Here is a 26,113-nt window from a genome sequence, read left to right on the forward strand (position 1 = left end):
AGGAAAGCTTTCCAGGAATGCCTCACTTCTAAGACTTAGGAGATAGTTATATACACTCCCATTTCTAATCTATTCAACAGTCTTCCTTGAAGCACTTCATCTCGCAGCAAAACTACTGAAAACCATACCTTGAAAAAGTCCTCATCACTTCCTACTCCTTGGGGCACTCACTGTATTTTATTTATAAGCTTTGGTGCACTTTTCTCAAGATTATTTTTCCTTTTTGTCCCATTTCTTTGCACTACCACAGCCACATTCTTAGCTATACTTACCTTATGGCATCTTCATGGGCTTGTCTACATTCTAAAAAAAATCAACACTTAAGAATTTTCTTCTAAGATGACATTTTGCCCAACCACTCTGCTCTCCGGATAGTCTGCTATGTTTCCCTGATACCTGCATAACAGATTAAATCTTCTGATTCTTGATTCTTCACAAAATGGGCCTTCCCCTACCAGACGTCTCTTACCTTCCCAATACGCTCAGTGGTCTCTGGTTAGAGAAAAACATGTTTGCACGTATTCTGTCTGATTTAGCCCCAGTCGCCTCCTACATCACACTGTGCTTGGAAAAAGCTTTGGCCACTTTTCGGCCGACCGTGCTTCCTCTGAAACTCATCTCTGTTCAACGTGAATCTCTACACAAGCCTTCCTAGACCAAGCCAATTTCACATTAGGAATTGCAGAAACCCTTCTGTTCTCTCCAAAAAACAGTTCCAACATGTGTCTCTTCAGTTAACTGTGCTTATGGAGCTGTAGTTTCAAGGCAGTCACATAATAGTTACGTGTGTCTAAAAAGTAGGACATACAGGTTCTTTGATTTACTTCCACCATTAAGTTTTAATTCCTCAAGCATAGTCACCTCATATCTCATTCATTCAACAAATATTTACTGAGCACCCATCATGTACTAAGCTGTGGGGATGCAACAGTGAACAAACAGACACAAATCCCTGTCCTCATTAAACTTACATTCTAGTGGGGGAGACAAACACTAAACAAGATAAACAAGGAAAAAAACTACAGTAACTAAGACAATATAAGTGCTAAAGGAGAAGACAAGTCCAGCAGGGAAGGGGATATCAAGTGTTAACAGTGAGGGAAGAAGGGAGAAGGTTAATAATTTAAACGAGACCAGGAGGGACCTCTCTATGTAGACCCGAGGGAAGAGCTGAGGACCTCTGCCTTTCTGCTGGCTCTTCAGTAGCTTCCTGAAGGCGCTGAGTAGCATCAGCACTACTAGTTGACAAAATTAGTTACTAACATAGTAAGGAAAATGCTCCAAGCCAGTAATACTAGGCATCACTTTCTCTAAGACATTTAAAAAGCAGCTATAGGCCTTGTTTCCACAAAAGAAATTCACAGAGCATTGATTATGGAATAAGTTTTTTAAGGACACAAAGCTAAAAGCTAAAAACAAACAAAACCCAACATAGCCCATTTCAAAAATACCTTAAAAATAGCATAACATCACATTTATAAGGGTTAGAAAACATAAATGAGTATGTCTGATAATCTACATTTAAAGAAAACTATAAAAGACATTGTATAGCTGAAATGGAATCAGTTTAATCACTGGCACTATGCTTGATTTTGGGGAGAAGGGAGATACAACTTGAACTAAAGTTGTTACTGAGGAACATAATTAGAAGCATGTACAACTTATTTTCATATAACCTAAGTAAAGGGTATCTCTGAACACATACAGCTTGTGTTATCTGGATCACACTCATGCTGCTGTTACAGGGCATTTTGAGATGAGAAAGCAGGCCAGGAGTCCTCTTCCCTGAGCTGCTTCATACACACTATTTAAAAAGACTACGTCCACATTCTAGCATCCACCACTAAGAGTTTGAAAGACCTAAAATAGTAGGTCTTGTTTTCATGTAAAATTATTCTGATTATATAATATATCATCTAAGTATTAAAAACTTTTTAGGAAAATGCTACATCTTTAAAAACTGCCTCTGGAATTGTTCATTTGCCCTGACTATCATAGGAAATGAAGAAAATCCTGGTACTCATGACATTAAATTATGTAAACATTTTTACTAGAGGAAAAAAAGTAAACCACCTTTGAAGTGATTTTTGGATCAAAACTGACATTCCCGTCTGGGTAAGAGCCAGAGGCACCCACGGTGGTGGTCTGTCTTCTAAGACCAGCGGGGGCGCAGCACTGGATGGAGAAGCTCAACCTCACCAAGTCCTGGCACACTGCAAACAGGTATCCTGTATTTCTGTGGTCTGAAAGCCACCAAGGAGTAAGGCTCAGATCCAATGCAAAAACGACAGGGAAAGCTAACTTTAAATAGAAGAGACGAATTTTCACTTCTAGAAAATGTGCCTGGACAAGTGGTGCACAACCAACTCTATGTTGTGAATAAAGTGTAGACAAAAGGCATATATTTCACTTAATCATCTTTACATATTCAGTTGACCCTTGAATAACATGGGTCTGAACTGTGTAGGTCTGCTTACATGTAAATTTTTTTCAATAAACATACTGGAAAATTTTTTGTGGAGATTTGTGACAATTTGAAAAAACATTTTCTTTTCCCTAGTTTACTTTATTGTAAGAATACAGTATATAACACATATACAAAATATGTGATCAACTGTTCATATTATTGGTTAAGGCTTCTGGTAAACAGTAGGTTATTAGTTAAATTTTTGGAGAGTCAAAAGTTATGTGAATTTTCTACTGTAGACAGGTTGGAACCCTAACTCCCCTGTTGTTCAAGGGTCTATATATATATATATATATATATATATATTATAAGTGATAAAATCCTTTAAAGCATCTTTTCCTCCCTTCAGTTTCAAGCACAGGTTCTTCAAAAGGAAATGGTGGCTCAAAGTTGCCTTACGATTATATATCCAATTCTGCATTATTAAATTCCTTCTTTAACTAGACCTTTCCCAAACATCCTTATTTACTCCTGACAGCCCAAGGATAATGATGATGAATAGTAACGAATGCAGTGGCACAAAATCACCTAAAATTGTCATAACACAATTTAGGCAACACCAACTAGACTACCAGAAGGCTTTAGAGCAGTACTTAAAAATGTGAACAAAAATTTAGCATTTTGAGATTTCATATTTCAAACAGAAATATAAATGCTTTAAGTATTCCAAAGTTAATCGCTGATTTACCCACCAAAGAACTCTGAACATGAATCTGGTCATTTAAAACAGCTTATAAATCAAAGCATTTTCAGAGAAAACAGCACTCAAAGTGTCCAAGACATAAAATCAAGCTGTAACTTCCCAACTATTACCTAGTTTTAGATAAAAATTTTCATCTGAAATAAGAGAGAATGCTACAATTTTTGTTTTTAACTCATGAAGCCACTAAGCTTTAGCAACTAAGCATGACTTAACCCTCTGTTTGAAAACATAAATCAGGGGAAAAAATTATATTATTATTGCCTCTATTTTTTCCCTTGCTTTCTCCCTTATCCTGTCAATTACTGTAAAAAAGACAAAAAACAGTATTTATTTTGGGCCTGAGGTAAATGCTTTTTATATTTTAAGAAAGTGGAGAAAGTATTTTTGCCAGAAACTTGGTCTTGGGAAAGGGCATAAAGGTTGCACTAGGCTTTTTTGTATGGACAGTTCAATGAGGTCCCATTCATCACTTACCAGCACAATAGACATCCTGAATTTCCAGAGCACTTTTTACCTGTTTAGTTCATTTGGCAACTAATCATTTAGGTGAAAACATCTTTTATGCCACTACTTTGCACTGTTATTTAATTTTCATTTGTTCATGCTTTATCTCAATTAAACTTAGCACACTACCTCACACATCAAAAATGACCAAGTATTCTAGACAAGAACTAAGCCAAATAACTATGATTTCCAATTACTGAAATAGTGTCATCTAAAAAATACAGTAGCAAGTGGGGAGAGGTAAACTTTCTGAGAGAATACTGAGCCACTTCATCAATTTCTTACTAAAAAATAATCATGTCCTAACTCAAACTTGTAAATTCTATGATGTCCCTATTCTTGAAATGCTATACATCCTGAAACTAAGGTTTCATAAACAGATTCTTGGTACTTTGATCAATTAAACTACAATTATACATTTAAGTTCAAGAAAATTACTTGGCTAAAATATTTTAATACAGTCTACCACCAAATTAATTTGGTGGTAGACTGTATTAAAGTCTTCAGTGTAGAGTAGGCATCTCAAATTAGTAAAATGCCAGTCACAAACTGCAGAAATAAACAACTGAAAGGGGCCCTAAAAGTTATCTAGGTGAACTGCCAAAAATGCAGCATGCCAAAAGAAGGCAACACAGACTACGTGAGAACTTCAAGCCTCGGAGCCCACCATCACTGTGCTGGGTAATCTAGCCCCAGTGGTCATGCATTCTCAGACATTCATCTTATACTTGCCTTTCTGGAAGAAACTACTGATTCTAGTTCTAAAAATGAATCTACCACCTCCTCACCAAAGTACATGAAGACCTGCCTTGAGATCTTCTTAACAGCCTCATTTTGATAACATCAGAAAATTTATTGCAGTAAGTCTCCTAACCATGAAAAACAAATGCACCCATTTTTTGGTGGTACAAAAGCTGCCTCATTTCTGAGAGAAAGCAACTTCCCATTTCATCAAGATGCCCTTACTCTATTCTCAATGTATGGGAACAGGCTTTCCTGGAAATTCTGTTATTATTCTTTGCATCTGCTGTGCCATAGACTGGAACAGGGCAACATTAGGTCTACCAGCTTTACTCTTCTTCCAAAGGCAAAATGTGGAATCAAAGAAGTAGGGATTCCTGCCCTTGAATCTTACTCTACAAGTAGACAATAAACATTCCCCAGAAGGCAGGGAAGTAACATGCCAATTAAAAAATCCCTAGCTTTTAGCTGCTCCTGTGGAATATCACTCAAATTAACTCATTAAGATTTCTTTAAACACTAATAATTATTATGCCCCTCCCATAACTACACATTTACCTAACCCTTATGTAACCTAAGTCTAGCTTTCAGTTCGTTAATAAAGTTCTGAGGACTTTCTGAAGTTTTAGCCAAGAAAGAAACCAGCTAATTAACAGTCTTAATCTAAAAGATAGATTAATTTCCCATGATAGTTTTTAATATTTTAGAAGCTGATAAAAAATCATATATAATACTTTAAAGCAGCTATTAACTAGTCTAAGGAAGAGTTCTATTAACATTCTTGGCTTATATTTTACTTAAGGAAAGATATGATGACTTCCCCTAGAAGAAATGTGAGCAATTAAGAAATGAGAACTTCCATACATATTGGTAAATACAGTGCAAAACCCAGAACTTGATAAAGCTGAACAGTATTACCTTTTTGGCACTTTCAGGACCTGATTCATCAAAGCGAAATCTGACAATTCTGAAATCTTTACAGTAAATAATTAACTCTGTTGGATTAAATTTCAGTTTCTGGTTGGGGCCTAGGACTTTCTGCTTCCTCTTGTGGTCATTTACTAAAAAAGGAAAAAATAAAATGTGTAAAAATTCTTTATTACTCACTCTTTAGTACACTTTGATAAATTCTTACTGGAAATAACTGGAAGGTCACCCACCACTTGAGCCATACTTTGGGGGATCAGTTTTAACTTTCCTTTTGAGAATATTTTAAGTAATTATCTGCACGAAACCACCACAATCTAGACAATGACTAAAATTTTAGTTAGAAAGAGGACAGTTACTTAGAAAATATAAAAAGCTATAAACATTCTGTACCGCCATTTAAAAATAATTTGACTTTTCTCTTTGACTAATGTTCCTGGTACTCAAAAAAAGGATGGAAAGTAGGGGGAAAAAAGAGGAAAGAAAGAAAAGAAAGGACAAAGTAAACCTATAGAAATAAAATCCCACCTCAAGTATCTGAGAAGTGAGACTCTTCAAGCAATACTTCCTGAGAAGAATCAGCTTTTGGGGACTGCGTAAAGAATACTACATACCTGTGACAATTTGCTCAATACATGTTAAAGCAACATCATGTTCACCAAGAAGGAGGTTTCTGTAATGGAATTTCTGAAATAAAAAATTATGTTCACATTAAGTCTTTCCCAACAATCTAACAATGGTAGTTAAGAGTTTTATTTTAGATAAGTGACAAGAAATTGGGAAGATTATCTCTAAATGAACGAAGTTTTTGCATGTGCAACTTCTCATGATGTTTAGAACACACTTTAGAACAGACTTTAGAACAGACTTCAGTAGTAAAGCAAGAGGAGAAAGAAATACATGCTGTGTTCATGTTCTCTCTACTTTTTAACATGAAATTAGGTTAAATTGTACACTATAATATCATTAAAACAGTCAAGATATGTAATATAGCCAAACATTTTACAGACAACAATTTGCATTATCTAGCTCTGGTTATTCTGTCATTAAAATAATAATGAAACAAGGGTGCTTAAGTCATCAGATTTTAATGGGTAAAATCATGGCTTGATTTCACAGAGGAGACTTTAGAACAGAAAGGCTACTGGAAATCAAAATCTTTAGGCAAACTACAGCTTTTTTTAAAACTTGTTAAACACTTTATAGCCATTTTCAAACTAAGGACATAGTTGGCACTATTGACCTGCTGTCAGTAGGGCATTGGTTCAACTTTTCTAAGAGTGGTATTACATCTAATCTATTTCAGGTGGATACATCTCATATACATTGACATCTGGGGCCAGAAATCAAAATGAAGCTAAAAACAGGGAAAAACCCATGTCTACAGTCAAATAAGCTAATGTTCTATACAGACAGATCTCTTTAAAAACCTTAAATTTAGTCTATATACCTATAAAATTGCAATAGACACATAAATATACTATAAATATTCTGGTAAATCAATAAATGACTATATGAAATATACTCATCCATAGTTAAACATTTCAGTCAAAAGTTTATAATTAATATCCAAATATTTAATTAGAGAACAATTACTACTATAAGTAAAAATCTAGGGGGTAAAAGTGTATGACACTTTCAAATCAAGAGAGAAAATAAGAGCTGAGGAAAAAGTCCAGGATTTTTAAGTTAATCAAATGAGCGCCTGAAGTTTTTAAAAAAACAAAATTGCATGAAACTATTGTTTTCTAGTAAGAATATATAAAACAGCAAGACTGTTATTAAAGAAAAACTTTGAAATTTCAAACAAAAATTTGGCTTTTCTGGCAAAGAACTAATTAATTAAAAATAGTATAAAATGTGCATTTATAAGATTTGCTAAATTAACTTTTTCTCTTTACGACTAATAAAAAAGGATATCTTCATTTTTGTAAGTAGGTTAAACATTTGGGAAGAAAAGCAGTAACAACTCCCTTATTGAATAGGATTAAGCAATGGTCACAGAGGATAAACAGAGCAAGGTGACTTCAAACCATCTTATTATTACTACTCCTCCTCAAGTCCCAGCAATCTCCTTAAACTTTGAGTATTAATATAATACATTCCCAACATCATATTAATCACTTAATAATTTTATTATAATTTTCCCCTATCTGTGTTTTACGTAGTAGTATGCACCACTCAGTGTCAAATTCTTGATAAAAGTAAATAGCATAGAAATGAAACACACCTGTAACGGCATTGGGTCATCCGTAATAAAGGAAATTTTGAAGTTACTGCATATCAGCTTTCCCCACAAATCGTATTGACTTGTGTCCGTTGCAATGCATTTTCTCACAAAATTGACTTCATTTACAACAATTTCTCCTTTAAAAAAAAAAACATGTGTGAACTACAACACTACCATAAAATGTCAATAGTTCCTCTGTGATCTAAAAGGGCTATTTCATGATAATAACAGTACAAAGGCCCACTGAAGGCTTACCAGGTGCCTGGAACTACGAGTGCTTTCTTGCTCACAAGAGTAACAGTAACCACAGAGACGCTTAATCAGAGGCTGCATTCCATTATAATATGCTCCGCGGCCTCCCATTATTTATTTATTGAAAGGCATTCTGGAGAAGAAGTAAACAACACCCTCTCCTTCAGAGTATTACTTGATGGAATATTTGTTTTATTAACACTGATTTGATTTCCCAAACCAATGTCTTTGATTCCTTTTCTAAGGGATAAGAAACAGAGTGCAGCTTGAACCTCAGAGCTAATAATGCAGTCTATTATTGGTAAATATGTTTCATGCTGGCTATGTAGGAATATCCTGAACTTTACTTCTTCCTGGGGACACACTGAGCCTACAGCTACATATGGAACAATTTCCTCTTAAGAAAACCTAAAGGCTGGAGGAGTGATGGGTACATATCAGGCAAATGAGAAGAAAACCGCATAGAGGCAGGTAGGAGAGGCTGGGACACAATCTTGCCATAAACCCCACCCCTGGAATGGAGTCCCAACACTGGGAGGGAACACAGACCCTGGGGAGGTGGCGGGGGCAGGTTCCTCCTAAGGTGAGAAGCGTTCAAACCCCACATCAGGTACACCAACTTTTAAGACGTGCCCTTGAGAAACAAGCCTCTAAAACCAGTGAGGCCCATCCAAAGAAACCACTCTTAAAGGATTTGTCCTCAGACTCACCCATCCAAGAGCCCAAGTTAGAAGCAGCTGATCCCAGACCTAGAATGAAGGAGGCTCACCTGCTTATATTAAAGCAACAGCCTGAGGGGCAGACAGCTAATTTCACATGCACATTTAGGAGCCTGCTGGAACACTCTCTGGGGACAGAGACTGGGGGTGCTATCTTTGTGCTCTCCTTTTGCTGTGCTCCAGAGCCCCAGTATCTCCCAGAAGGGAGCTTTTATATCCAACTGGTGCCCTGAACTTTGCAGCTGCCACCTAGGAGATGCCTTTATCACCTGGCTCATGGAGGCTCCCATTCCCAGTTCCATGGGACTATAATAACAGCTGTCAACCAGAAAAGACCTTGTACCATCCAGTGCCCCAATTGTGACTGCTGCCAAGGGACACCTCTACGTCGGCTGGCTCTGGTAGTCATGGGGATTACAATTCTGGGTCCCCAGGACTGCAACCAATGGAGAAGGTGTTCGTAAACAGCTACTGTCCCCAGGGCACAGCCAGAGGCAACAGACCCAGAAGCTGGGTCTTTTTCTGAAGGAGGCCTACCAGCTATCATCAGGATGGCCTTGGGAGGGGCAGGCTTCTAATCACACAGGTACCTAGAGGCTGACCGCAATCCTTTCCAGAGATCGTGGGGGGCAGGCACTATCTTCCTATTGACCCTCTGCTGCACTCGAGAGCACCAGTTTCTCCTGGAAGGGAGTTTTACAAGCCTCTGACGGCCTTGCTTTTACATCTGGATCCCTAGTTTTTGCAGCTACTGCCTAGGGCACACCCCTTGATCACCTGGCTGTGGTGGCTGAGGGACTGGCACTGCTAGGTCCTACGTGGCAACTGGAGAGATGGTTCTACCACCCCCAGGGCACTGCATAGACGGCAGTCTGAGGCACAGTCCTGTCTTTCTGTGAAGGAGGCCTCTCTGTTTGTGCTGGAGCTTCATCCTGAGGGGTAGGCTGCAGGTCTGGTACACATGCAGTGGCATATGGAGCTGCTCTCCAGGAACACAGGCTGTGGATGCCATCTTGGTGCCCTCCCTCTGCCTTGCTCCAACTCGCTGGTATTATCCATAAAAGACCTTATAAACCCGTCTAGAGCCCTGATTTTTGCATCTGCCACCCACAGGACATCTCCAGATCACCTGGCTCTGATAGCCAGCAGGGCTTATGCTTGTGCTCCTATGGAACTGTACATATTCACATACTTTAAAAAGCTGATGCCTGAGCGTCTGGCTTCCAGTCAGTCTGAATCTAGGTACTGAGCGCCTCCTCTTTGGACAATGACAGCTCTTGGCACACCCTAAACTATTGGGAGCTATTATAAATATGATAAGCTGCTTGGACAAGCACAGAGGTTTAACAGACAACCAAGAGCTGGGGCAGGGTTGAATGACAGGGTTCACTTCCCAGATAAGACCACCCTTCCAGACTGGGAGAGGTAGTTGTTTCATATACTATACAGAAACCAACACAGAGAGTCAAGCAAAATGGAGAAACACAGGAACATGTTCCAAATGACAGAACAAGATAATACCTCAGAAAAAATCCTTACTGAAACAGACATAAATAATTTCCCAATAAAGACTTCAAGTAATGGTCATAAAGTTGTCTACCAAATTGGGGAGAAGAATGGCTGAATACAGTACAGTGAGAATTTCAACAAAGAGATAGAAAATAGACGAAAGTACCAAACAGAAGTCTCAACACGGAGGGATACAATAACTGCACTGAAAAGAAAACCACAGGGGCTCAGCAGCAGACTAGATGACGAAGAAGCATCAGCCGACTTGACAAGGCAATGGAATGCACCTGATCAGAGCAGCAAAAAGAAAAAAGAATGAAAATGTCCCTTTACCATTTCTTGTAAAGCCACTTCACAAAAAGTGAAGATAACTTAAGGAACTTATGGGACAACATGAAACGGACTAACATTCACATCATAGGGCTCCCAGAAGAAGAGAGAGAAAGGGGCAGAAATCTTACTTGAAAGAATACTGGCTGATGATTTACCAAATCTGGGGAAAGAAACCAACAGACACCCAGACCCAAGAAGCTCAGAGAATTCCAAATAAGAGAAACCCAAAAAGACACACACCAAGACACATTATACTACATATCTTCATGTCATATGTACACATATATACACTTGTATATATAATATAAAATGCCAAAAGTTAAATACAAGGAGAATATCTTAAAAGCAGCAAGAGAAAAACAACTTGTTATGTAAAAGGTCAATCCCACCAGACTATCAGACTTTCAGGAGCAACTTTTCAGGCCAGAAGGGAGTAGCATGATATATCACAAGGGCTGAAAATTTTTTAAATTTCAATCAAGAATACTCTACCTGGCACAGCTATCATTCAGAAGTGAAGGAGAGAGACAGTTTTCCATGCAAGCAAAAACTAAAGGAGTTCATCACTATGAAACTGGCTTTACAAGAAATGGTAAAGGGACTTCTTTAAGATGAAAAGAAAAAGGGTACTAATCAGTAACAAGAACACATGAAAGAATAAATCTCATTAGAAACATAACAATAGAGTAAAGTTGGTAGATTAATTACTTAAAAAGCTACTAAGAAGATTAAAAGATGTAGTAAAATTAAAACTGCAATAATTAGTTGACAAATACACAAGATAAAAGAATATGAAATGTGACATCAAAAACATAAAACATGGGTGGGGAGAGTAATAATGTTGACCTTTACAATGGGATCAAATTTAAGTTGTCACCAACTTAAAATAGACTGTTATAGGTATAAGTTATTATATGTGAGCCTCATGGTAACACAAAGCAAAAACCTATAGTAAATGCATAAAAGAAAAAGAAAGGAATATAAGCATACCACTAAAGAAAGGACTCAAACCACAAAGAGAGCAACAGAAGAAGAAAGGAATAAAGAATCATAAAAACAGTCAGAAAACAATTAATGAAATGACAATAAGCACATACCTATCAATAATTACTTTAAATGTAAATGGATTAAATTCTCCAAAGAAATGGAATAGCTGAATCATAAAAAAACAAGACCTACCTATTCACTGCCTACAAGACTCCCTCTAGATATAACGACACACACTGACTGAAAGTAAAGGGATAGAAAAAGATAGTCTATGCAAATGTAAACCAAAAGAAAGCGAAGTGGCTATTCCCAGGCAAAATACACTTTAAAGACTGTGATAAAAAACAAATAAGGGCATAATGTAATGATAAAGGAGTCAATCCAAGAAGACATCACATTTGCAAATACTTATGCACCCAACATAGAAGCACCTAAACATAGAAAGCAAATATTAACAGACCTAAAGGGAGAAACAGACAGCAATACAGTAACAGTAGGAGACTTTAATCTATGATTACTAACAGAGCGAGTCAATTACTAAAACCAGATGAGGATGCCACAAGAAAATTACAGACCAGTATCCCTGATGAACATAAGATAACAAAAATCCTCAACAAAGTACTAGCAAACTGAATTCAACAATATGTTAAAAAGATCGTACAGCACCATGATCAAGTGGGATTTATTCCAGGAATGTAAAGATGGTTCAACATCTGCAAATCAAACAATGTGATACACCACATTAACAAAATAAAGGGTAAAAATCCTATGATCATTTCAATAGAGCAGAAATAGCATTTGACAAAATTCAACATCCACTATTATGACAAAAACTCTCAACAAAGCAGGTATAAAGGGAACATACCTCAACATAAGAAAAGTCACATATGACAAGACCACTGAACAGTGGCTAACATACTGAACAGTGAAAAGCTGAAAACTTTTCCTTTAGGATAGGGAAGAAGACAAAGATGCCTGCTGTTGCCACTTTTATTTAGCATTGTATTAGAAGGCCTAGCCACTGCAATTAGGCTAATTAGCAATTAGAAAAAGAAATAAGAGGCATCCAAATTGGAAAACAAGAGGTAAAACTGTCAATATTGGAAGATGACATATTATATATAGAAAACCCTGAAGATACCAGCAAAAAACCATTGGAACTAATTAAATGATTTCAGTGCAGTTGCAGAATACAAAATCAATACATAAAAATCTGTTGCACTTCTATGCAATAATGAACTACCAGAAAGAGGTATTAAGGAAACAATCCCATTTACAACTGTGTCAAACAGAATAAAATATCTAGTGATGAATCTAACCAAGGAGGTGAAAAACCTGTATAATAATGACTGTAAGACATTAATGAAAGGAACTGAAGATGACATAAATAAACTTATACTCCTTGTTCATAGAAAGAATTAATGTTATTAAAATGGCCCTACTACCCCAAGTAATCTACAGGTTCAATGCAGCAACCCTATCAAAATTCCAATGACATTTTTCATAGAAATAGAGTCAACAATCCTAAAATTTATATGGAACTATATAAGATCCTAAATAGGCAAAGCAATCTTGAGAAAAAAGAACAAAACTGGAAATATCACAGTCCCTAATTTTAAACTATATTAAAAAGCTATAAGTAATTAAAACAACATGGTATTGGCCTAAAAACATAAACAGATTAATAGCCCCAAATTAAACCCACACATATATGGACCATTAATTTACAATAAAGGGGCCAACAATATACAATGGGGAATGGATGTCTCTTCAGTAAATGGTGTTGGGAAAATGGATGGCCAAATCCAGAGAGTGAAAGTGGACCACTACCTTACACTAGACACAAAAATCAACTCAAAATGGATTAAAGCCTTGACTGTAAGATCTGAAGCCATAAAACTCCTAGAAGAAAACACAGGCAGTAAGCTTCTTGACATAGATCTTGGTGAGGATTTTTTGAATCCAACACCAAAAGCAAAAGCAACAAACAAGTGGACTACATCAAACCCCTTCACAGCAAAGCAAACCCTTAACAGAATGAAAAAGCAACCTACTGAATGAGGGAAAATAAATAATGTATCTGATAAGGGGCTAATACTCAAAATAAAATATCTAAAAATACATGTAACTACATATAATATCCAAAATATATTTCTAAATTTAATATCCAAAACATCATACAACAGAAAAAAACACAATTTGATTAAAAAATGGGCAATCTGCATAGACACTGTTCCAAAGAAAACATACAGATGGCCAACACGCACCTGGAAAGATGGCTCTACATTATTATCTTCAGGGAAATGCAAACCAAAATCACACTGAGATACCACCTCACACCTGTTTAGAATGGCTATTACCAAAAAGACTAGAAATAAGAAGTGCTGACAAGGATGTGGAGAAAAAGGAACACTTGTGCACTCTTAGTAAGAATGTAAATTGCCACACCCCACTTTGGAAAATAGTACGGAGGTTCCTCAAAAACTTAAAAATTGAACTGCCATATGATCCAGTAATTTCACTTCTGGGTATTTATCCAAAGAAAATGAAAACACTAACTTGAAAACATATAGGCATCCCCATGTTCACTACAACATTATTTACAGTAGCCAAGATATGGAGACAACCTAAATGTCCATTGGTAGATGAATGCATAAAGAAAATTTGGCACATATATGCAATTATTCAGCCATAAAAAAGAATGAAATCTTGCTTTTTACAGTAACATGGATGGATCTTGAAGGCATTATCTTAAGTGACATAAGTCACAGAGAAAGACAAATAATGTATGATCACTTATACAGGAGGAATCTAAAAACAAAACCAAAAGGTCAAGGTCACAGATACAGAGAACAATCTCGTGATTGCCAGAGGCAGGGGGATGGGGAGTTGAAGAAATGAAAGAACTGTTTTTGTTCTGTTTTCCAGCTTAAATAAATTGCATTAAAAAAAATAATTTCAAAATTAAAATATATTCCATAAAGTCAAATCAAGTTTCTCTCTGCACTCAAATTATAACTTGGTTGGCAAAAAAAGTGTGAAATATAGTTTTAGAATTAAAAGGAAAGATTAAAGAAATACAAGAAGTCAAAAAAAGTTATAGTGTGCTTTAAAAGGAATAATATTGTACAATTTATTTAAAACTTGGTCATCATTAAACATTACTTTCAAGACCTAAAACCAACTAGATCCAAGGACATTTTTAGGCAATCCATCCAGAGTCAACAGGAAAGTTAGGATACTGATCTACTCTATTTCTATCATTATAAAAACCTTAACAGTGATGGATAGAACCTGTTTGCTAACAAACCCCCAATACCACCAATTCAAGAATGCAATTATAAGTCTTAAAACAATCCTCTCTCTTAACAAAAATCTTATAATAAATTTGAGCTGCAATAACTTTAATTCAGTGTTTTTAAAAATGCACACACGTGTTAACAGCAGCAACCTAACACTTACCTGAGGATTTAATTCAAATTTACTCACATCAAATTCTGGGCTCAAACCATATGAGTAATTTTCAATTCTAAAGAGAAGCCTTCTCCACATAGCCTGTGAAGCCCTGCACCTCAGCCCTCCACTATCCTCCTCACCATCCCCCTGTAGCCACAATGCCCTTTTAATCCCTTATAGGGACCATACTGCTTCCACTGATGGGGTCTTTGCACATGTTTCCATTTCCTGGAACATTCTTTCCTTCTCCCTTAGCCCAATCATTTCCTTAGGAATGCCTTAAAAGAAAACAGAAACAAAAAAACCCTCCTTGCCTAGATTTAAATCCCTCAATTATAGCATTACATACTTGTAATTCCTAGCTAGTATTTATCACAGCTACAATTACATATGTATTTTAAAATCAATGCTTATCTCACCTTCAGAATGGTATGCTACATAATGGTAGAAAATGGACTGACATTTTTTCAATGCTGAAATTTTAGTTCCTAGATGAATTCTAGCACATATGAGTGCTGAACTCATCAATGAATGAAATCACTGCCCTACTTCTCATTCATCAAATCACCACCACCAACTGAAGAGAAAGCTGTTCCAGAGACAGAACAGATCCAGTAATTTAATACAGCCAAAAAGCCAAGTGGGTTGGGAGATAAGTAGTGTACAGGTGAACTTACACGAAGTTAAAAAAATCATAGAACTGCTACTGCTTGCCTACCACCTGCACAGAGCACTGTAAATGTAGCAATGGGAGTTTCTCAACAATTTGCTGTCTGATTCTTTCAACAACCCATAAGGTAAGAAAGGCAGATAAGGGACTTGGACCCAAAGAGGTTAAATCACTTCCCAAGATCTTAAAAATAAGAAGTAAATCTGAAACTTACAACTAAGTGCTCTAATTTCAAATCCAATACTTGTATACAAAACTAAACATAATGTACTAAGATACTGCAAGAACCATAACTGAATTAAAGATTCAAAATACTAGTCTTAACTGGATTCTAATGAGAAAAAAAATTTTAAATAACAAAAATATACATTGAAACTTACCAAATAATTCAAATACATAAAATTTAAATCTTCCATATTTCTTGAACATGGTACTTACCAACTCCCATATCAGAATCCAGGCTAGTGAGTACTCAACCCTTTCTCCCCACCAAGAAATCTTAGTTAGCTACCAACTACAAGAGGAAAATTAACTTGAAAAAAAAAAAAAAACAACCCACAAAAAACCCCATTAAACTAATTCTTCTCAGTTCAGACAGTTAGAGGGCGTCCTCCTGTAACAGACTTCTTTCTACCCAAACTGCCAGCACACAAACGTGACCTACATCACCTCATGCTATGCCACTTTTAAACAGCCACCACATCCCACTGACTCTCAAAACAGTGCTATACAAATTCATCCAGATGTGACACTAAAGACTCATACATATTTCTAAGTTTGTCATACTCAAATGAAGGTTTATTTAAAAGAAAAGAAAAAGCCATAGCACAGGGTTTCAGTTCCTAATGAGGGAAGCAGAGATGACAATGGGAAGACATGGAGGTCTTGTGGGACAGCACATGGCAGCCAATTTTATTTATGATGCACACACTCAAGGAGAGCCGTTTTTCTCTAATAAACTGATTCTCTTACCAATGCACAAATATAAAATGTCAAGCCTATGAATACAGTGAGAATGAGACAAAAGATAAAAGAAGAATGCATTTAATTAGTAAGTCCAGTGGTTGGCCAACCAACCACAGCCCATGGCTTAATCTAGCCCCCAGTTTTCATAAATGAAATTTTATTAAAACATAGCCATATTCATTTGTTTGTGTACTGTCTATGCCTTCATGGAACACAAAGGCAGAGCTGAGTCCTTACGGCCTATAACGTCTGAAATATTCACTGTCTGGTACTTTGCAGAAGTTTGCTAACCCCTGTGGTAGAGTTGGTTACTTAAGTAAAATTTTGTAAAACAAGACTTAGAAGATGCATTTAGGTTCCCATCAGAGGGCAGGTATTTTCAATCTGTAATGGTGTGGTGTTTTTAGGGAGCTCTGGAGGCCCACTCAGTAGAGATGACCACCAATACCTTTCTCCTGGAATGTGTGAGGATCAAGTCAAAAGACTCCCAATGAGCTACAGCACTCAGCAGAAAGCTGGAAACCCAGGCTCTACTACCCACACTCCACACAGAGAAAGCAAACACATCACAAATCTCACAGTCAGTGAACTAGATTAGAGTCCGAGATACCAGTATAAAGTCAAGTTTATCTTAATACATATACAGATGGAGAGATACAGAAAGAATTAGATGTGTGTATATGCAGGTTAGCATACATGTGTATATTTTCTACTCTGTCCCCTGAAAGCATAATAGTGACACTGGAGCAACAAAGATCTTGGTATTTAAATACCAGTCTCTAATAAAGGAACCAAGCTCCTTAGAGAAATGTCTGATTTCAGGGCTGGGGCAGAGGGAACACAAGATGGGTCTAGAACCTCTGGCAGTTCTAGAATTCTATAAAGGAAGGGGAAAAGAGAGAAAGAGAGGGGGAAAGGGGACATTTCCAAAGGATACAGAAGCCAACCATGAAAGAGTTCATCATCAGTTGATCTGTGAAGATGGAGAAACTCACAGAATGAAGAGGCTAAGGAGACATGATGACTAAATGCAATATGGTATCCTGGATGGGACTGTGGAATAACGGACATTAGTGGAAAAACTAGGGAAATGTGAATAAAATTAATAGTTTAGTTAATAGTACTGTTAATCTCTTAATTTACCAAGGTTTGTAAGATATCAACATTAGGGAAAGCTGGGTGAAGAGTATATGTTAACTATATACTTTTTCATACTCCTCTCACAAATCCAAGTTACTTAAAAATAAAACTACTGAAGAAAAAAGGGCCAAAAAACAAAAAATTAACAATAACAAAAGTAAAACAGGGACTCTCTGGGCTATGGTCTTTAAAGAAAATAAGTGGCACACAGCCTTCCCTTAGAGTGGAGACTGGAATTAGCTGTTGGCAGAGAAAGAAGAGAAGTAGGGTGGGATGGAGGGGAAGAAATGGAGGGTACTTCTGGGGAAATGCTATGTTTGGATCTTATAATAAGCATATAATTAAGTGTCAGGTTAACCTGGCTTGCGTTTTATTTGACAATACTAAATTTTGTTCACATGAAACCAGTCTTAAAGGTATTTGGATCATGTAGCACAGTTGTCTACTCAGACATTACAAGAGAGAAGGCACATTAAGTAGGAGCTATCAGAAACTAATGCCATGTCCTGCAAGACTGCGGGCCAGTAAAGGAGCTTATCAACAAGGAAGAAACTGATACAAAGTGGCCTCTTCCTAGAGAGCACAGATATATGAAGAGAATACCTAGACTGTTCTTACTACATCTTAAATTAGTGACCGTGAAGAGAAAACTAACAAAAGCTTTAAAACTCTGGAAGACTATCAACTTTTCAGAGATGGTCCTCCTGGGTCGTCAGGAGGCAGAGCTGTAGACAGGTTCTCTGCGGCTCATGAGAATGACTGAGCTCATCTCTCCCAGCTCTGCGCTCAGTGCCCGGAAGCTGACAGCCTGCAGTCAGTTGTGGTGGGAGGATTTGCACCACCAAGCACTTTCCAGCAGACCACTGGTGGGAAGCTATACGGAGGCCTCACAGAAGATTAAAAAAAAATAGGAAATTAGCTTCAGTGTGGGGTAAGCAAAAAGCACCACAGAAAAAGCTACCTAAATTAGAAGGTGATGGGCCAAGAGTTTCTACTACAACCTGAGAAGGAATCAAGAAACATCACAAAGTTTGTTTTTTTAAGACTCTACTATCTGTAAAGATAAGTAAGAAAGGAAACAAAATACATCTCCAAGTGGTATAGCTAGAAAAGTTTTTAACTTCCCAAGTACCCCCAAAAATCATGTCATTACTACCTTTCATAATGCCTCACACATTTAGAAAGTCAATACATGTTTGATGAATAAAAATAATTTTTCTCATAAATCTAAGCTCGAAAAATAGTTAAAGACAAAACCTTACTGCACACAGTGGTTAATTACCCCATGTAATGTGTTTAGGCCAAAAGCGTAATTCAATCTGTAGCTCTGCATACAGTGACTGACTGTCTCAGACTCCCTGGAACTGATGGGATTCCTAGCATACAGGACTTTCACCACTAAAACCAGGGCAGTCATGGGCAAAATGCGGACCAGTGGTCATCTTACCAGAATATAAATTCTAGAATTAAGGTGGCCTAAGAATTATTAAGGGAAGTTTAAACTATACAGAAGACAAACACAAAACATCTGATGCTGTCACTAGTACTAACAGGGTCTAATGCTGCAGGCCACACAATATAGAAAAGCATGCAATCAGGTACTGAACGTATGAAGGGCCACCTACGATTGGGGCTGGGAGAAGGCCTGCAGTACAGACCTCAGGAAGAAACTACAAAGAAGTCTTGAAGGCAGAGGAGGGCTGAAATAGAATGCGTGGTAACAGTAACAAAGGTCTGAATAAGGAATAAGGCATCTGGGAAAGAGCGGGCAGCCAGAATGATTGAAGCAAACATATTGGGAAACAGTGCAGAGGTCAGCAGGGTGGATGGTTAGCAAATTAAAGGTCAAAGAATTTGTATTTTTATCCTGTCTTTTAAGCAGGATTTTACTTACGAAGGTTCATGAGTTCCTGAGGTACACAGAGACTAAGTCAGGAGTAAGGAGATGAGTAACAAAATGCTGGTTCTGCAGCAGCTGCTTAAGGAGCAGATAAACGCCCCCAAACACTCTGATGCTAAGGTACTGCCACTGGTTACATTGTTCAGGGTTCCAAAAGTGAGTTACAAGCAAAGGCATCTATGAACTATAAAACTACCAAAACCCATCTATGATCATCTCTAAAGCCTATATACAAAAAGGTATTAAAAAGGAAAACAAAACATAAAATACCCAAAAGAGAAAGTCTCTACCTTTAAGATTCACAATTGAATTGAGGAAATAAGAACTACAGTGAAGCAGAAAACAAAAACAGCATATAGAAGGTCCAAACAGTGAAAATTTTAAAAATAAATAAACAACATATCTTACCCAACAATGGCTATTTTCATTTTCCAGATGGTCCAAGGTCATTTGCTTTTCTGATCTGATTACAAAAGACTCTGACAATCAGTGCACTCATTATTGATCTTACAGATAACCTCAGTAATTGAAGTGCTGCTGGCCTTGAAGAGGGAAGAGTATAACAAGCTGAGCTGACAATGCAGACTCAGCACAGAGGCTGAGGCTCAGCCGGCCTCAAGATGCGGAGCACGAGTCACTTCCTGACCGCACCCCACCCCCACCCTGAATACAGCTCCGTGGTCTTCGTCTAAGCTCTTCTCCACTGGAGCATTTGCCCAATGAGCCAAAACTGTCTAAGGGCAGGAACCCGTCTTTTTCAGCTTTTCACTCCTCTGCCAAGCAGTATAGAGCATGCTCCCAATACCTGCTGAACAAATTACTCATTATCGTTAGCCACTGAATTTCAAGTCATCCTCCCTTGTACTCCAAGGATCCTTAAAAAGATCATGTCCTAGCACAGAACAGAGGCCATCAGGCCCCACTCCCTGCACGTCTCACATCCTCATGACCAAGCCACCAGAATTCCACCAGCCTCTGCTTCAGCACAGCACAGGCAGTGACAGAAGTCCACTACCTCCCAAGACATCCCATTTTCTGGCAGCTGAAATTGAAAGCTGCTCTGCAAGTTGGGTCAAAATCTGTCACTGCTGTGCAAAGGGCAGAGCCAAGGACAGAGATCTTTTTACCTCACTAGAGAACTCCCTCTAGGCAGACATCCAATCCACCCTCTATCCAATTCCAAAGCATAAATCTGGAGCCTAATGCACCAGTGCAGTCAGGTAGGCCCTGCCATTTAGTGGGTAAAGACACCGCTAGGAGTTGGGCACAGAATTCTGGCTCTGCCCTTTAGCTGTGCGATACTGGGCAGGTTATTTAACTTCTGCAACTATAGTTCTCTCATCTGTCAAATGAAGGTGAATTGGTACCTACCCGTTAGGGTTATAAGAAGTAACCTCCTCTAAGCTGTATAATACACACACACACACACACACACACACACATATAATATATATAATGTGTAATACATATATTATATACATATATGTATCATGTTAGTTAAGGATCTTAGTTGAAAGTTTCAAAAACATGCCTAGAACTAGCTTAGCAAAAAGAAGAATTATGTGGCTTTTGTGTTAGTTAGACTTCAAGGACAAGCCAGGAATTTTAACACCATCAGAATACTCCCTTTGCCTCTGCTTCCCTAATGTGTGACTTCATTCTTCTGCACAGGTTTTCTGGAACTCTGGGTCACTTGCAGCATTACCAAAAAGGATCTCTTTCCTTAGTACCAATCTTGAAAATATGCAAAGACCTGTGCTCATCTTGCAGTCTAGGGGTGGGTTATTATTCTTGCTGGCAACATGAGAAAAAAAACTAAAGTTGAGTGGAGATGAGGAAGATCAACTTGCTGAAAGAGGAACGGCACATTTTTTGGAAGACAGTGAAAGACTCCCAGGCAGATAAAAAAAACAAGAAAAAACAACAACCCAGAACAACACACAAACAAAACCCCAAACTTGATGTTCTCTGTGAATGCTTATTAAGTCATTATCTATAATATTAAAATAATAAGTACTTATACAAATATAATAAGTGGTTTGCAGTTCAAATTCCACAAACCAGGTATACTGCAGGAATAATTCAGGGACCCAGCAGTTTTTAACCTCTCATTTTGCTAATTTAAAAACCTTTTTAAAGCCACAGTTACCATCACCATCATTTAACAAAAGAACATATGCACACCAAAAATATGGAAGGACATAATCTCAGAATAAAGGACAATCCTTTGAATTAAATCAATTTAGCTTCCTGGAAAAAAAGGTTGCATTTTCCTCAACTTTCTCCATCTAACCAAGGGCTGGTAAAAGCTTCACCTAGATCAGATGCCAGTCAGGCCTGGCTAGAATTTGGAAAACACGAATCTAGGTTACAATCTTCTGCCTTGCCCCCAGCCATGCTGCAATCCAAGCACACAAGTCCTCCAGTACCTACCCCATCTAGCACAGAGCCAGGCACCCACCTGGTACTCACATGCTCAGGGGACTGCTTCACCAGTCCAGCAGCTGTCAAAAAAAGACAGGAGCATAGTCTGGCAGCACTTACGCACACACACATTTAAACACTGAAACTCTCCCTATTTTCGTAAGAATTGGGGTGATCTTATACACATACAACACAATCATTAAAAGGATGAGTCATGTCATGATGAGATGAAGAGAAAGCCTGCACAAAGGCTAGCTGCTTTGACAGCTAGCAACATATTTCAATTCTAGACTTAGATATAATTCTCTTGAGAACTGTGGCTCTGGGAGAGAGCAGAGACACACGGCATACAATGTCAATCTTCCTGTTACTAGTAATTCTGAGAGCTGGTCTGTCTGCCTGTGTGTGTAGCTGTGGTAACAATTTAAGCAGGTGGTCTAAGGGGTTCTTTCATTCAATCATTCACTCAGTCAACATCTCAATAGACTTATTCCAGACATCAGAGCCACAAAGCTGAAATTAGGTTCAATCTCCATCTCAAGGAGGTTCATAAACTAGCCACGCTGAAAATGACTAACATAAACCAAAATCTAAACTAAATTACTAGTCAGTCCTATTTTCTTCACTTCGTAAAAGATGAAGATCAGTTTAAATTTAGCCTTAAGTTCCAACAGAGCTCGCAGTAACTGCACAAATAAACAATTGATTTTGTGTCTAATTTTCATCTGCTTATTGAATTAAAAGTTCAAACTCTGGGCAACTGACGTAGGATATCCTTGAACCCAAGGCATTATGCCAAAGCATAACATGGAATACTGTATCTTTGAACAATTACTTCTTGTTCTCTGTGCCTGTTAAAGCCACAGGTGACTTAGCTAAGTTTTCTCTCCATTTCTGACTATAATGAAGGCCAGAACTGTATCACTATGCCCTTTTAGTAAAAGCCGTAACCTAGCCCGGGTCTTTAGATCACCAATGCTTCAGTTACTTTCGCTTGTCTTCCAGATTTCACAGAGTAGTAGCCCGCAGGCCAAAGAAAGGGCAACAGAGGTTCTAGCAGTAGTCAGAGATGTGACAGGAAGGTGAAGCAGGAAAGACAGCAAGACCCAGTGGCCAGACAGAGACGGGGAAGAGTAGGGCAAGGCCAGGATGAGAAGTAAGAAATGAGGTACAGGGAAGGAGAGCAAAAGACACACTAATTTAGGGTTGGCTAAATGTTCTGTAAGGAACAGGTTAGGTACAAACAGAAGGCTGGGTGCCAGAGCCATCACGTATGGATATACAGAGCCAGTGCAAGAAAAATTAAGAAGGGCTAGAAGATCTAGATTCAGCTGCGACAAGTAAACCGCTTAGTCAGGAAATGGGTTTCCATCTTCCCTAGAAAACTAACCTAGAAAAGGTAAATTTTTAGTTAATTCTACAGAACAGATAATCTTTCACTGTAAAATTCTTGAAGCTTATTGACATTTAGTAACACTTCTCATAAACATATCTTAAATATAAAAGTTAATTTTAAAAATCAGGGACTATCATTTGTAGCTAAGACCATGTTGTTAGTATCAAATCACAATATCGGGAGCGGGGAATCAAAGCCTAATAATAGGGCCTTCAGACAAAGTAAAGGAAGCCTAAGTTCAGTGGCTCACAGGCACTCATTCAAGATGAGTTCTGTTTCTCACAGCTGACTTTAAATGCCTGGAGGGACTACGACTAAAACATAAAAGAGAACAAACACATAGGGAGCAAAGGTTACTTATTAATTCTGTTCGCTCAGGAAAAAGTACAAAGGATTATTTAGTATACACTGGTTGGGTAAAAAGCATTAACAAAATACAGGAAAATATTTTTAACTAACTCTAAAAATAAAGTTTAAAACAATTCTTAAGGAGTTAGCATAACATGGAACCACAGGCCAATGTTTTTTAATGTCTTTTGCTATAATATTTAAAACTTTAAAGCACAAAATTTAAAGTAGCCATATTTGTTCAATTACTACCTATAAAGTTCTAATCACTTCAGAGATTTAGCATTAGGTAATGACTAAGATTTTTAAACATTGATAGATGGCACAGAAACTGGCATCTGAGTGTACTTCAGGTTTAAAACAGACTTTCCTAAGAATCTGGCTACTTCTCCCAATAATCATATTAAACAACTGACTTTTCCTAGTTATTATACAATTGTCATACAATTCAAATTACCAATCAAATAACATTTTACATGCTTTGGAACGAATAACACCGTCAATCCTTACCCCTACCTTTAAGATCCTCTAAGGTAAATCTTGTAAACCAGTGCTTCTCCGCTGAGATGTAATTCTGCCTCTAGAGGCGCACACACACACACAAATGTTCTGGCAAAGTCTGAAGGCACTGTGGTTGTCACCAATAAGAGGTGGGAGAGGATACTACTGGCAATCTAGTGGGTACAGGGCAGGCATGCTGCTAAACAGCCTCCTGTAACAAAGACTATCAGGCCTGAAATGTCCATAGTGCCTCTGTTAGGAAACCTCATTCTACTAAAACAAGCACATTTGCAAACACAGCTGACACCTTCAAAAAACAACTGCCAAGTAATTCAAAGTTCACTAAGCTTGTTAATGGTATAGACACCCAGTCAAAATAAAAGTTGCATTTCACACTGTTAAAATAATGACTTGATTATTATTAATGCATGAAGTTGCAGACATGAAAGGCAAAGAGTACTTTCACTACCTAAGCAACCAATGATCGCTTTGAAAAAGAACATTTCAGGGGACAAAAAGGAAATAAGTTAATGATATTCTTCAGTTTTCTAAGATGCTTAAATTTCCAAGGACAAACACCAATTAATCATTACTTTTTGTTGCTGTCATTTAGTTCTAACCCACTTTTTTCCTATTTCACTGGATAAAAGTTTAACGTAAAGAGAGGAGGAAAGTTAACCACACAGTACTAGTCGGTAGAATAATCCTAGACCAAAGAGCACATTACTCAAGGTATCTGTTAGAACTATAATGTTTACCTGGCAAAAGCACTGGCTCCAGTTTTTTAATCTTCGGTTCTGAATTAATCTTATCATCAGTCTGAAATATATCAGCAAAACAAATTAAAACAAAAACTCTCCCCCCACCCGGTGAAATATAAAGCAAATTTTAATTTCTAAGGGATGACACATATCCACCTCCCCACCTCCCCCTAAATTCTTTCACATCTTTACCGAGATCTTTTCAAGATTCGTTCATTATCGACTTGGGAATCTGGCAATAAAAATATAAGAACTGGCAATGTCGCTTCCAGATGTTCACATTTAATGACAGGTAATGACTTCTACCAGGTGCCCCAAAGCGATGTCATGCCGACTGCCACAGTGGGGACCGTCACCAGATGAAATGCTAAATAAATCCAGCTCTGAACGCTCCCTTGGGTCTCGTCTCAGGGCAAAAGTGCGATCCCAGGTCTTCGGGCAGGGAATGGCTGCGGCGGAGTTTTACAAGTTTCCACCGAGCCAGTGGGGACTCCTAAGAAGGCGCGTTTCCCAGCGCCAGGCTCTGGCAGCGGTGCGGCCGGCAACAGGGAAACGGGGGTAGCTTCCTGGGGTCCCCCTGTTCCCGAGGTCGGCCTGGCGGCTCCCCGGAAGCGCCAAGGACAAGGCGCCCGCGAGGAAGGGGTTGTTTACCTGGGGCGGCGGCAGGAGGTAGGACCTGAAGGTGGGTCTGGGCGGCTTCAGGGAGAACATGGTGCCGCTGTCTTTTCGGCCCGGCCCGGTCGCAACCCGGGACCGGCCGCGGGCCCGCGGCAGCGCTGAGGCCTCCCGACGCCCGCGGGCTTGCAGCGCCCGGTGCGGCCGGCCAGGCCCCGTCTGCGGCCAGCCGGGCCGGGCGGACCGACGGGCGGAGGCTCGGCGGCGCGCCCGCCCGAGCGGGGAGGAGCTGGGGCAGAGCAGGGCCGACGCGGGCGCCGGGGCCCATCCCCGGAAGGGGCCGCGCGCCCCGCCCCGCCCCGCCCCGCGAGACGGCGCGCGCAGGGCCGACGGCCGGCCGCTCCCGGCCTTCAGGCCGCGCTGGCGCCGGGATCTCAGCGAGAGCGCCGGCGGGAGCGGAGCCCGGGAGCCATCTTGAGAGCGCAGCCTCGGGACGGCGGCCAGCAGGGTTCAGGGCGGCCGCGGGGTCCCTGGAGGAGCGGGGGGCGGCCAGAGACCCTGGCG

The 26,113-nt window shown here is 38.8% G+C and overlaps 1 protein-coding gene across 3 annotated transcripts in view; it reads right to left on the minus strand.

Moving 5' to 3' along the window:
• Nucleotides 1–25,785, minus strand: part of MTMR10 (myotubularin related protein 10) — a 52,612-nt gene extending 26,827 nt beyond the window's left edge. The window contains exons 1-5 of one of the 3 annotated variants that reach the window (XM_036878646.2): nt 25,586–25,785; nt 24,932–24,992; nt 7,573–7,709; nt 5,957–6,029; nt 5,334–5,476 (exon numbers count right to left, since the gene is read on the minus strand). In XM_036878646.2, coding sequence (XP_036734541.2) covers nt 5,334–5,476; nt 5,957–6,029; nt 7,573–7,709; nt 24,932–24,992; nt 25,586–25,645 — 474 coding nt within the window. In that variant the 5' untranslated portion in view covers nt 25,646–25,785. Of the gene's footprint in view, nt 1–5,333; nt 5,477–5,956; nt 6,030–7,572; nt 7,710–7,827; nt 7,956–19,912; nt 20,073–24,931; nt 24,993–25,585 lie in introns of those variants that run through there. The other 2 variants (XM_036878647.2, XM_036878648.2) reach the window with 2 other exon arrangements.
• Between the last annotated feature and the right edge of the window lie 328 nt (nt 25,786–26,113).

This window comes from Manis pentadactyla, chromosome 18 (genome assembly GCF_030020395.1).
Source record: "Manis pentadactyla isolate mManPen7 chromosome 18, mManPen7.hap1, whole genome shotgun sequence".
Taxonomy (NCBI): domain Eukaryota; kingdom Metazoa; phylum Chordata; class Mammalia; order Pholidota; family Manidae; genus Manis; species Manis pentadactyla.